At 43.6% G+C, this 12,495-nt stretch overlaps 1 protein-coding gene across 2 annotated transcripts in view; it reads left to right on the forward strand.

The window, feature by feature from the left end:
* The window catches only part of DNAJA1 (DnaJ heat shock protein family (Hsp40) member A1), a 9,517-nt gene extending 316 nt beyond the window's left edge, over positions 1 to 9,201 (forward strand). Inside the window, exons 2-8 of one of the 2 annotated variants that reach the window (XM_009635266.2) lie at positions 71 to 248; positions 1,408 to 1,512; positions 1,606 to 1,833; positions 3,165 to 3,279; positions 5,174 to 5,289; positions 5,842 to 5,942; positions 6,669 to 9,192. In XM_009635266.2, coding sequence (XP_009633561.1) covers positions 71 to 248; positions 1,408 to 1,512; positions 1,606 to 1,833; positions 3,165 to 3,279; positions 5,174 to 5,289; positions 5,842 to 5,942; positions 6,669 to 6,887 — 1,062 coding nt within the window. In that variant the 3' untranslated portion in view covers positions 6,888 to 9,192. Of the gene's footprint in view, positions 1 to 70; positions 249 to 1,045; positions 1,135 to 1,407; positions 1,513 to 1,605; positions 1,834 to 3,164; positions 3,280 to 5,173; positions 5,290 to 5,841; positions 5,943 to 6,668 lie in introns of those variants that run through there. The other variant, XM_035890780.1, reaches the window with a different exon arrangement.
* The last annotated feature ends 3,294 nt before the right edge of the window (positions 9,202 to 12,495 follow it).

The raw sequence follows: 12,495 nt of genomic DNA on the forward strand, positions 1-12,495 counted from the left end.
GGGGGGGGGGGCCGCCTGGGGGCGAAGGTCCAAGGCCCGGGCGCTGAGGCACGATGTATGTCTCTCGCAGTTCAAGCAGATTTCCCAAGCTTACGAAGTCCTGTCCGACCCGAAGAAAAGGGACCTGTATGACAAAGGAGGCGAGCAGGCCATCAAAGAGGGTGGCTCTGGTGGTGGCTTCGGGTCGCCCATGGACATATTCGATATGTTCTTTGGCGGCGGTGGGAGGATGCAGAGAGAGAGACGAGGTAACGTGCCGTCTTCCCACGCTTTCCCAGACTTTACAGCGTGATCGCTGTGGCAGACAAGATCAAAGCCTCTGAGGAGAATGCCGTAGATGTAAGGCTTTGAACAGCGTTAAAGTGAAGTTACAGGCTTGATCTGAAAATGGGAGAAAACATCGTCCCTAGCCCTTAACGCCTGGAACGGGCAGGGGAGGGCATTTGGTTCACGGGATGGTAGTTTGGTCTCTTGTGCATTGTCTCATGTTAATAGCTAACCGGATTTCGTGTTTGGAAAGACTTCAGCTGAGCGTAAGCCCAGCTGCTAATAAGCTGAATAGGAAGCGGAACAGTAGTGTACCTTAAAATGATCTTTTTAACTAAGCTTCAGTAAGTGTAGTATCGAAATGTGAATTTGGTCTTTAATTGCATATATTTTGTGTATATGTCTACCTAAGATAGCCAAATCAAATACAGTCTGTGAAGCCTTTTTGTTAAACTGTCCTGCTCAGTGGAATTGAGTTGAAGCTGCAGTAAAATACTGCTCTGAAATTAAAAGTCTAGATTAATCACACTGGGAAAGACTCGAGTGTTAATTAAGCTGGTTAAGAGCAGCACTGACCCCGTCATTCCTTAGTGTAGACCTGGTGACCAAGGGAAGAAAAAAGGGTTTGTATTAAAATGTTACAGTATTGTATTCAAAGTGTTCCTAGTAAGCCAGAACTTGGTGTCCTTTGCAAAATTAAGCCTGCAGTAGCTAAAGTTCTAATTAATTCCTGAGTGTAAAAATTTAATTACTCAATTTGGTTTCCAGAAAGTCCCCTGGTGAGAGGAAGAAAGTACTCTGCTGACTCTAGGCAGCGTTTCCGACTTCCTTGTAGGAGACGTGTTCAAGCACTTCATTAAATCTGAGGTGATGTGTTACAAAACTTAGATGTCTGGAGTCCTACATATTTTTAATTCTGTTAGCGTTTGGCTTATTCTAAGAAAGACACATTACTGACAAAGCCATTAAAGTTGCTACCTCATTTGACATCGGATAGTAAGGGGCTGTTGACTAATACCAGCAGAACAAGATAAAGCTATATTAAAACAGGATGTTAAAGCTCATAGACTTGGTTTATTGTGACTTGAGCATGGAGACCAAGCTTTCAAACTTTGAGTAAATACATGTTTTCTTTTACAGGCAAAAATGTGGTCCATCAGTTGTCAGTAAGTTTAGAAGATATGTACAATGGTGCAACAAGGAAACTTGCACTGCAGAAGAATGTTATCTGTGACAAATGTGAAGGTAACTGAAGCTGGACACAAGTTGCTTCTAAAGATTTTGTATTTTTTTTCTGACTGCGCATAACTATCCATCTCCAATTTTCATTCTCCTCAGGTCGTGGTGGTAAGAAAGGTGCGGTAGAATGCTGTCCTAATTGCAGAGGAACAGGCATGCAGATCAGAATTCACCAGATCGGTCCAGGAATGGTGCAACAAATCCAGTCTGTGTGTATGGAGTGTCAGGGACACGGGGAACGTATCAGCCCCAAGGACCGGTGTAAGAGCTGCACTGGCAGAAAAATTGTCAGAGAGAAGAAGATACTAGAAGTTCACATTGACAAAGGTGAGGTGTCTTACTAAGATGAAGTATTGAACTCGGATGTACTGACTGACTTTGCAGCACTAAAACAGGAGCTTTAGCAAGTGCATGGTGTTGATTTGGTGAGTAACACTGCTGAATACATATACAGTAAAATTGCCTGTTGCTGCCTTTAAAAAGCAGGAGACTTGTTTTTAGGGAAGGTTGATTACTTCTGTATTTGCATCTATTACCTGTGCACATAACTAAGAATGAATTCTGAAACGTGCAGTATTGTAAGTGGTGAATTAGTTTTGAGCAATCTCATAAACGTGAGTCTTGATCTGGTATTTGGACCAATGAAAAGTTTCAGTGTGAAGGGGAACCAGGTCTGCTATAGTAACAGGGTGCAAAGACTGTGCTAAGCCTCTTCTGCTTGGAACTGTTTGCTATGCAACCCTGACAGTGCTGTGCAGTGCAGGTACTCTTTGCTTGGCAGAATGCAGCTCAACACACGAGCCCTCACGGTGATGGGAGAGCGCTGAGTGACAAATGCATCTCTTGAGGAGGCTGCTCAGAAGGTGGTGGGAGAAGTCTCTGGAGTAGTGTGGCTTGTAAGATAGAGCAAGCTGACAAGCACGTGGCTTCTACAGACTTGTACCTGATTATCACCTGTAACTGTTGTATGTGTAAGCACACCTTATGCAATGCCTGGATTTGTTTTTAACATAGAAAATCCTACAGTAACATTAAATATGAGGACTAGTAGGGATATATTACTGACACTTTAATCAGGGAAATTGCTGAGAAGATTTTGTTTTTCCCTTCCTTATAGAAAAACAGACTGTGAGCTAGCATGAGGCAGCTAGAATTTATGGTAGAGAGACTTATGGGGGTAAAATGGTTTTCTTAAATGACTGTTAAGTCTGAGGGAGAGTGCTTCTTGCACTCAGCAGGCACTGAGATTATGTTTCATAAGTAACTCTGGCACATGTATTTATAAAACTGAAGAAGTTGATCGTTTGCTCTCAAAATGTATTTTGTATGCAATGTTTCTGTTTTCTTTTTAGTGCTTGTTTTTATAATGAAGCCTATTTTGGTAGTTCCCCTTAAGGACTTTTATCTTGGCAGGTGGCTGGTTTTGCACTACAATTAAGCTTAATGATCTTGAGACATAGTTCAGGCTGGCATCCACTAGCTGTTGGATATGTGAGTGGGTTAAAAAAAAACTACGAATGCTTCAAGGAAAGGTTGTGATGTTCTAATTTAAAGATCCAGAGATCTCCTGGTACCAGCTTGTGCCTATAAAAATATTTCTCACTGCTGCTTTTCACTTAAAAAAAGATGAAAAATGTTTCTTTGTTTTTCTGCAACAGGAATGAAGGATGGTCAGAAAATAACATTCCATGGTGAAGGGGACCAAGAGCCAGGACTAGAGCCAGGGGACATTATTATTGTCTTGGATCAAAAAGACCACTCTGTATTTACAAGGTAAAAACTCTGGAACTCCTTTGTGTTAACTCCCAAGTTGCTTGTCCACATGCTTCCTTGGTTACCACTCACCTTTTACCTACTGGAAATACCAATAGATAGGATCATGTGGCTAGAACTCACCTGTGAGTTTGTTTAGGTGCCCAAAGGAGCGCTGAAGTGTGCAGGAATCCTGGTACAACTAGTCACAGCCACCTGAGATTTTGCTTAATAGATGTGAATATTTGCAATTACATCCCTTGGTCTTTTTAGAATAGTGTTCCATCGCTTACCTCAGAAAATTACAATTTGGTGTAGGCAGCTGTTCATTGCCCACTTGGCTTCAAGGCATGGAAAACTTCTATTGTGTTCACTTTTCCTCGGGGATCTTATTTATTACAAACTTACTGAATATAGCATGCATCCTTCTGACTAAAGGTGGTTTCCCACACTTCATTTCCTGAATGAATGCGTCAGACAGGGTAATCAGTCCTGTCCTTTCTTGCGAAAGCAAAAGTGGCTAAAGAGCACTGACCATGTCTCAGGTATTGTGTGTTACCGGACAGCACTGCCTGGTGTTGCAAGCCTCCTTGATTCAAGTTACTGTTTGTGGAATGAGACTGTCCAGTACAGTTTGGTCCGATTAAAAAGCAACACTGGTAATCTTGCAGAAGTGTGTTGCACTTGGTGTCTTGCTGCTTCTGTTCAGACCAGTAACAAGGGAATCCATGTATTTAGAGAAAGCATTTGTCTCAACACCAGTCACTGACTGGTGCAAATAGGAACACTAGTCACTGCACTTGCAAATAGGAACAGTGAGTCAAAAGTTCTTGGGAAATGTGCAGCTGGTCTGCCTGACTGTCCTGTATGGTGCCGAGCTCTGGAAGTTGGTGCCAGCACTTTATGCCAAAGAACACTGAGCTCACAGGTTAAGAATCAGTTCTGTTCACTTTGGATAAGCTTACTCAGCTGGTTTCTCTTAACTTCCAGTGAAAACAGACATTGAATCAGCTATGCCAAAGGGACAGTCTGGGCCAAACTGTTTGCATGGTTACCTGGGACTTGAAGTCACAACTCTGCTGGCTTATTTTTGTCCATCTTTCTGCCTTCTGCCTTCAGTGCTGGTATCCTTAGATAACCCTTGATATTACTGGTCTTGTGGGATTATGATGAGATCATGCTGCTTCTGGGGCAAGTGGAATGTTCCCCCTCTCCTGTCAGAGTCTAAAATTAACTTTTTGGGCAGGGCTTCCAGAGACCTTTAAAACAGGATAAGTGAAATAACGAAGTTCTCTGAAAAGGCTGGAGGATGTTGTAGTCCTTGAACCTGCAGTGCATGCAGACTTCACTATCACTTCTATATTGAAGTCAGAATAGGCAGTTAATTACATTATCTCTTCCAGATACTTCTTGGTGCTTTCTAGAAAGTACTTTCATCATAACCCCAAGTGGCCATCACCTGTTTAAACTTCCCTAGTACCATATCTTCAGAAAGTGAGTGTAACAGATGCAGAGCTAGCTGGTGCACTTAAAGTATTAATCTACATAAAGGCAGGGATTAATTGTCCCAGTGGCAATGTTTAGGAGGCTGAGAGAGAACTTCTTCCTAGAACTGGGAAGGAGTGGTGAAGGGAAACTGAATGCAGGTGAGCCTTGCTTATTTATTTATTTTCAATGTACATGTCTCACTTTGGATAGCTAGATTTGATCAGTAATAGCTCTCAGCATGGGTATCATTCCTGTAATTGCTGGCTTGGGGTGCTGCATCAATATTCAATATTCTTTATTTAATTGCCTGGGCTTCTATTAAAACTACAGCTTTATTGTCCTTGCCAAGTTAAATAATGAAGTTGGGTATGATCCTTTTACTGTTTCTCCCTCTCTGGTGATTGGTTTTTGATTGGTTCTACCTTAGGCGAGATGAAGATCTTCTTATGTCCATGGATATTCAACTGGTTGAAGCACTATGTGGCTTTCAAAAGCCTATCACAACGCTGGATAACAGAACTATTATTATTACTTCCCATCCTGGTAAGTGTTTTAACTTTCTGCTGAAATTCCAAGTATACAGCTAATGTAAGCTGGAAGTTTAAAGGAACAGAAGCATCCCATCTTAATGTACAAGGGATATGTGCTGGTATCAAGCTTTTTTTCCTAGTCTTTGCAGTACGAATCTTTAGACAAAAAAGGATTTTTGGATAGCAGTCAGCAGTAACTTTCTCTTTGCGTGATATAGTAACAGACCTTACCTCATGGACATACTTGTATCCTGAGGATACCTCATGAGAATTGAAGGCCGTGGGTCTCTGAAAACCACTTTTTCAGCCTTGGAACTGATGGAGCACTTAATAAATTTGTAAGTATGCTTCCTTTGGGAAGCATAACAAGGTTACAAGAATGTAATGTAGATATCAACCTGCTTTCCTACTTGGAAGTTACCAGGCAGTAAGTCCTATTAGACTACTATATATTGGTGTAGCTGTCTAACCACAATGTAGAAGGTTACATAAATGTTGAAGGGAGTTAAAGCTGCTTCTGTTGCCTGCATGGATCCCTTCCTTTTTTGGGTTTGTTTTTTTTTAGGCCAGGTTGTCAAGCATGGAGCTATTAAGTGTGTGTTGAATGAAGGTATGCCAATTTATCGCAGACCATATGAAAAAGGACGTCTGATCATAGAATTCAGGGTAAGTGGATCAACTTACTTCCATGGCACTGTTTAGCACTGAATATCTGTCCAAAATGTAACCTCTAAGCATTACCTCAATCCAGAAGAGATTACCAAACCAGGACATCTGAGAATTGGTTTTTGCTTTTGACAATGGTGAGAACACGTAATCATTCAAACAGAATTACAGTTGAGAACAAAGTTCTGAAACACTCTGTGCTGAAAGTATGTTAAGTACCAGAAGAATTTGTTCAAGTACCTTGTGAATTTCCATTTGGCTGGCATGTTCTTTAGTTTCTATCATCCTGTAGGAAGGATGCATTAGTAACTTCCCCCGTGCTGGAGTGAAGGAGTAGACTGGAAAATGCTGATTTCTTCTCTGGAGCCACGCTAGGGCTGGGAGCTGTGGCAGCAAGCTCTGTCTGCTACAGCTTTAGAGGAGATTCAACCTTGTCTCTAATTTTGGTATATCTTGCACTCTGTTTCTAGGGCAATTCCAGAGGGCAGCCTGAGGCAGAAGAAATGTTGGATAAGACTTGGTTAAGTTGCCAGAGATAGAGGCTTACTCTTCTTACAGGTGTTAAAAAATAGCCTAGCAACTTAGATTTTTTTTTTTTCTTTCTAAGCACTGGGTTTAAGTCATCTGTGATCATAAAGCTGACTTTGGCAGATATTTGACCTGTAGTGGGATGGGAAAAGGCCAATTCGGGCAGTGTTGAGTAACCCCCATTCTTGATGATTTCAGGTGAACTTCCCAGAGAATGGCTTCCTCTCCTCAGATAAGCTGTCTTTACTTGAAAAACTGCTACCTACAAGGCAGGAACTAGAAGAAACTGAGGAAATGGAGCAAGTGGATTTAGTGGACTTTGATCCATCTCAAAAAAGAAAACACCACTATAATGGAGAAGTCTATGAAGATGATGAGCATCACCCTAGAGGCGGTGTTCAGTGTCAGACATCATAAATGGGCCAGTGAATCAATGCTTGTTTTGTATGCATTAGTGGGTGAGTGGAGGACTACAAGCAGTTCACCCTCACTTCCTGCTATTTGTTGTTCTATACAGCCATAGTTGTTTCTAAAAGCATAAAGAAATAAACTAAGTAATTAAACTGACTTTGCAATTTGTATAAAGCTCCAGGATGCAAGCTCAAATGAAGTTGATTGCACTTCACCCTGCCTCTTGATCAAGAAAACTCCCTTACCTGCTTGTCTCTTATTCCAAGCCTTGTAATTCCTGTACGTGTGCAATTGCCCAGGCTTAGATTAAGATTCTGTGGTGTTCTTTTTAGGAATTCTAGATCTTATACTCTATTAATAAAGTATGCACAAGTACTTATAATTCATGGTAAGATATAGTTAAGTTTTGTACCAGTTAGGATAACATGTTGATGTTTTGGGCTTGTACTGGTGTTTCTTAAACAGGGATGGGCTCTAATACAGCCACCTAACAGGCGAAGCTAACAAGGATGTGGTCAGTCTCCACAGGCCCATTAAAGTCACGCGATCCACAAGCTCTCTGGAGCTACTGCACTTAAGGTCAAATGTTCCCTTCCTCTGCCAGCTTTGGTCCCAACCCTAGAGCTAGACGTGAAGTTTGCTTCGCTTCATCGCTGACTGCCCTTTGGCTGCTGCCCTGCACCATGCTGCGTATAGAGCCAGTGGTTGCTTGGCTGCTGCAGGAGCTTCCTTCGCTACCACGCATGAATAAAAACCTCCAGGCTTTATCAACACACACGCAGTTTGGAATCTGTTGGCCCACGGGCTTGCGAAGCTTGACTTCCACCTTGGTTACTGAAATCAGATACCCCTTGGTGGTGTGTCATGGAAAGCAGTACCAGCCCTGCTTGTGGGCATACGTGAACCTGCAGAGGAGAGAAACTTGCTGTCGGTGAATACAACCAACTGATGCATCTAGGATGTTCTGAAATTAATGTATTGTGTGCATTATTTTAAGCTGACTCTTGAAAATTCTGTATGAATGTTCTAATTATTGTAGATGAAGCATTTCCAATATAATTACAAAATTGTTCATTGCCTCTTTTCTTAGACCAGATGTTGGTTTAAAGATACCACCCCCTTCTTTTTAGACAGCTATTCACAGAAAGATCTTAGCAAAAAACTTCTTTCAGAAAATATGCTGAGGAAACAGGTCCAGATTTAACCTCCAGTGTGGTAGTTTAGTCTTTCTACCATCTGGCTTGGGCCAGAGCTTGCGCTTTTCATACTGCTTTGAAGCAAAAGTGTCACGAAAAGAACTTCTTGTTTTTCTTCCTGGAGGTAGCTGCTCCATGACAGTACCTGTGGTGTAACTTGAATATCTGGGAACTGTTAAATCTTAGCACGTCTAGCTCTTGTAAGTGTTACAGGTTTCATTGTATAAAGACAGGTGGTGCCATGGGTTTTGTACCTCAGATGTCGTTCCATTTCAGGTACCCAGGGAACAGTGATCCCCTGCGCATTTCACCTGCTTTTTTTTATTTATTCGTCTCGGCAGGAATAAAATTCTGTAGGCAATGTGTCCTTCCAAATTCTACTTGAATGAGCTCATCAGTGAGCTGTACAAACGGGGCCAGCAGGAGCCTTCGCTCCATCAGTAGGACAGTTTGGCTGAGTCCAGGGGAGGAACAGAAAGTAAACCTATTGTTGGCTGGGGCTGAGACTCCTGCACAGCTGTCTTGAGACTAAACAGCACTAAAACACGCTACTTGTGTTCAGTTCAGTAAGCACCCTTGCTTTTTTTTTCCTTAGCCACTGGATCAAAACAACTAGGGCAAACCAAGCTCAGTGCAGTGCCTTGAGGGTGACAACTGGATGTTACTTTGCTTCGGATGACTGTGTTTTATATAAAATAAACTTTCCATAGCCTTTTTTCCTCAGGGACACTTCAGTTTTTCTTTCACCACACCCATAGCTGCATCAACACAGTTGAGGTAGTGTTTCTGTTCTTGACTTGCTCTCAGGACTGTGGTGACCAGTTCTGCTTCATGCTTGATGACACCACAGCTAGCCTAGAGGGTGGGCCAGGTCTAGCTTAGAGGAGGGTGGATGGCCAGAACCCTCCAGAAACCTTGGCAGAGCAGCCCAGGGAAAGATGCTGCTTTGAAATTAGCTAGGGACTGACACATAAAAGCTATGTGCTAGAGAAATAGTTACAGCAGTTAGAGTGAGCCTTCAGCAAAAAGCACTGGCAAGTGAAGACAAGAGCTAGCAGAAGGAGGACCCAGCCCTTAGACCTTTAAGTGGGATACTGAGTACAATGTAAGGCCTCTTCCAAGCTTCTTAGGTCTCCTGTGATATTCTGGGCGTCACACAGCTGCAGCAAGCAGCAAAACTTGTTCTGTGCCACTGAAAAATAAAGTAAGACTTTTTTTTTTTTTTACTTACTGTTGCTCCATGTGGGATATAGCTTCCGATTCTGGGGGATGAACTGAATGGACGGCTGTAGAAATTGAGGATACAGTATCACATAATAGCTGGTTCCATAACTACCAGCACAGTAATCCAACCTATCATAACCTGCACTGATGTTTGCAATTACTTCCATTGTTTCAGTTTCAACAACGCCAAATTCATATCATCAGGCTTATAGTCTAGTCTATTACAATGATTCTTTCCACTGTGTGCCAGGCGTGTAGGACTTGCTTTCTCCCCAGAAATCTAGCAGCTCCACTACACCACACATTTGCTGTGAAACTGAGAAAACCCACTGCAGACTCATTTAAGAGCCTGCTCTCATTTTTCCTTCTGCCTGTAAGACATCAGGGCCCTAGCTGTCCCCTCTTCCCTGTGCTTTGTTTACCTGCTACCCAGCAGCAGTGCAAGAATTTTGCTCAGCCCAGGGGAGTAAACTCCATTGTGGGAACAAGTACAGAATCCACAGATGCAGCAGCTGAGCTGGACACCGGAGATATCCTTGGTCTCATCCACAAGCCGTGGGAGAAGTAAAATAAGAGCTAAGTGAGAAAAGCGAGGTCAATGCTATGACCAATGGACTTTGCAAGATGAACTTTGCTTCCATATAAGGCTTGGACTCAGCACTTGCCAACTAGCTAGGTGATAAGGGAAAAGTAGTGGCTTTGTTTTGTGATCAGTATAAAAGGAAGTAAAGCGTTAAATAAAGTGATTCCAATTCTGATTCTGATTCCGCTTGCGCTTGTGCATGAACTCAGAGTCTGTGCCTTCATTGCCACACTCCGTGATCCCAAATCTGCTTTGAACTTGCAGTGCGACACAAGGTCAAGCAAGCAAGCAGCTCGCCCTGTGACTTCTTCATTAGCAACTTCATCTGAGAAGACGTTCCTGCTTCCATTTGCAACTAATGGGTGCTCAAAGCATTAGTAAAGCACACTGAGAGAAGCAAGGTTTGGTTTAAGCCACCCTTTTCCAAAACCACAAATAAAGAAATGCCAGGTTCCATGGTTTCTTAGGAGGTAAGATGAGCACTATTATAGTGCCCAAAGAATGGAGAACTTCAATCACGATGGTATCTGCTGGCAGGACAACGCAGCAGGACATAATCAATCCAGGAGGTTCCTGGAGTGCCTCAGTGAGAACTTCCTGACCCAAGTGATAGAGAAGCCAACAAGGAGAGGTGCTCTGCTGGAACTCGTACTCACCAACAAGGGGCTGCTTGGGACTGTGAAGGTCAAAGGCAACCTTGACTGCAGTGACCATGAGGTCATGGAGTTCAGGATCCTGAGAGGAAGGAGGAGGGTAAAAAGCAAACTCTCAACCCTGGCCTTCAGGAGAGCAGACTTTGATCTCTTCAAAGGTCTGTTTGGAAGCATCCCATGGGATAAGGCCCTGGAATGAAGAGGGGCCCAAGGAAGTTGGTATTAATATTCAAGGTTCACCTCCTCCAGGCTCAAGAGGAGTTCATCCCAGTGAATAGGAAGTCAGGCAAAAGTGCCAGGAGGTTTGTGTGGATGAACAAGTAACTCCTGGCCAAACTCAAACACAAAAAGGAAGCATCCAGAGGATGTAACCAAGGACAGTTAAGCTGGGAGGGACACAAAGACATTGTCCAAGCATCCAGCTCAACTGGATTTGAGTCTGGTCAGAGATGTCAAAGACAACAAGGGCTTCTATAAGTACATAGGTGAGAAAGACTAGGGAAAATGTGGGCCTGTTGCCAAATGAGATGGGGCACCTAGTTACACAGGACATGGAGAAGTCTGAGGTACTGAACACCTTCTTTGCCTCAGTCTGACTAGCAACACTGGCCTTCAGGAATCCCAGGTCCCAGAGACCAAGGGGAAAGTCTGGAGCAAGGAAGATATACCCTTGGTGGAAGAGGATCAAGTCAGGGAAAATTTAAGCAAAATGAACATACATAAGTCCATGGGCCCCAAGGGGATGCACCCACAAGTGCTGTGGGAGCTGGAAGATGCCACTGAGAGGCCACTTTTGATAATCTTTGATCTATCATGGTCATTGGGGGAAGTGCCTGAGACTGGAGGAAAGCAAATGTCACTCCTATCTTCAAGAATGGCAAGAAGGAGGATCCAGGGAACAAAAGGCCTGTCACCATAACCTTGATCCCTGGGAAAGTGATGGAGCAGCTAAACCTGGAAACCATTTCCAGGCACATCAACAACAAGAAAAACATTGGTAGTAGTCAGCATGGCTTCACCAAGGGGAAATCATGTTGACCAATTTGATAAACTTTTATGATGAAATGACTGGCCTGGTAGACAAAGAGCAGTGGATATTGTCTACCTGGACTTCAGTAAGGCCTTTGACACTGTCTCCCATAAGATTCCCACACAGAAGCTGTTGATGTATGGGACCTTTGACAGTGTCTCCCATAAGATCCACACAGAGAAGCTATTGATGTATGGGATGGATGAGCAGACAGTGAGGTGGATTGAAAACTGGCTGAGTGGGCAGGCCCAGAACGTGGTGATCAGTGGCACAATATCTAGTTGGAGGCCAGTGACTAGCAATGTGCCCCAGGGGTCAATACTGCCGTCAGTCCTGTTAAAAATCTCCAGTAATGATCTGGATGATGGGGCAGAGTTTACCTGCAGCTAATCTGCAGATGACACAAAACTGGAAGAAGTAGATGTTACAAGAGAGGGTTGTGCTGCCATCCAGAGGGACCTCAGGCTGGAGAAATGAACTGACAGGAATCTCCTGAAGTTCAACAAGGGGAAGCACAAGGTCCTGCACCTGGGGAGGAACAACCCCAGGCACCAGTGTGTGCTGTGGCCTGCACGGATGAACAAGGAGCTCCTAGTGAAACTCAAAGAAAAGAGTAAGCTCCATGGAATGTGGAAAGAGGGTCAGGCCACTTGGGAGGCATACAGGAATGCTGCCAGAGCATGTAGGGAAGCAACTAGAAAGGCCAAGGTTCACCTGGAACTAAGTCTGGCAAAGGACGTCAAGGATAACAAGAAGGGCTTCTTCAAGTATGTCAGCAGTAAACGTAAGACCAGGGGTAATGTGGGACCGCTGCTGAATGAAATGGGTGCCCTGGTGACAGAAGATACAGAGAAGGCGGAGCTACTGAATGCCTTCTTTGCTTCAGTCTTCACTGTCGAGGCTGGCCCTCAGGCTCCCCAGTCCTGGC

This window comes from Egretta garzetta, unplaced genomic scaffold (genome assembly GCF_000687185.1).
Source record: "Egretta garzetta isolate BGI_Z169 unplaced genomic scaffold, ASM68718v1 scaffold22, whole genome shotgun sequence".
Lineage (NCBI taxonomy): Eukaryota > Metazoa > Chordata > Aves > Pelecaniformes > Ardeidae > Egretta > Egretta garzetta.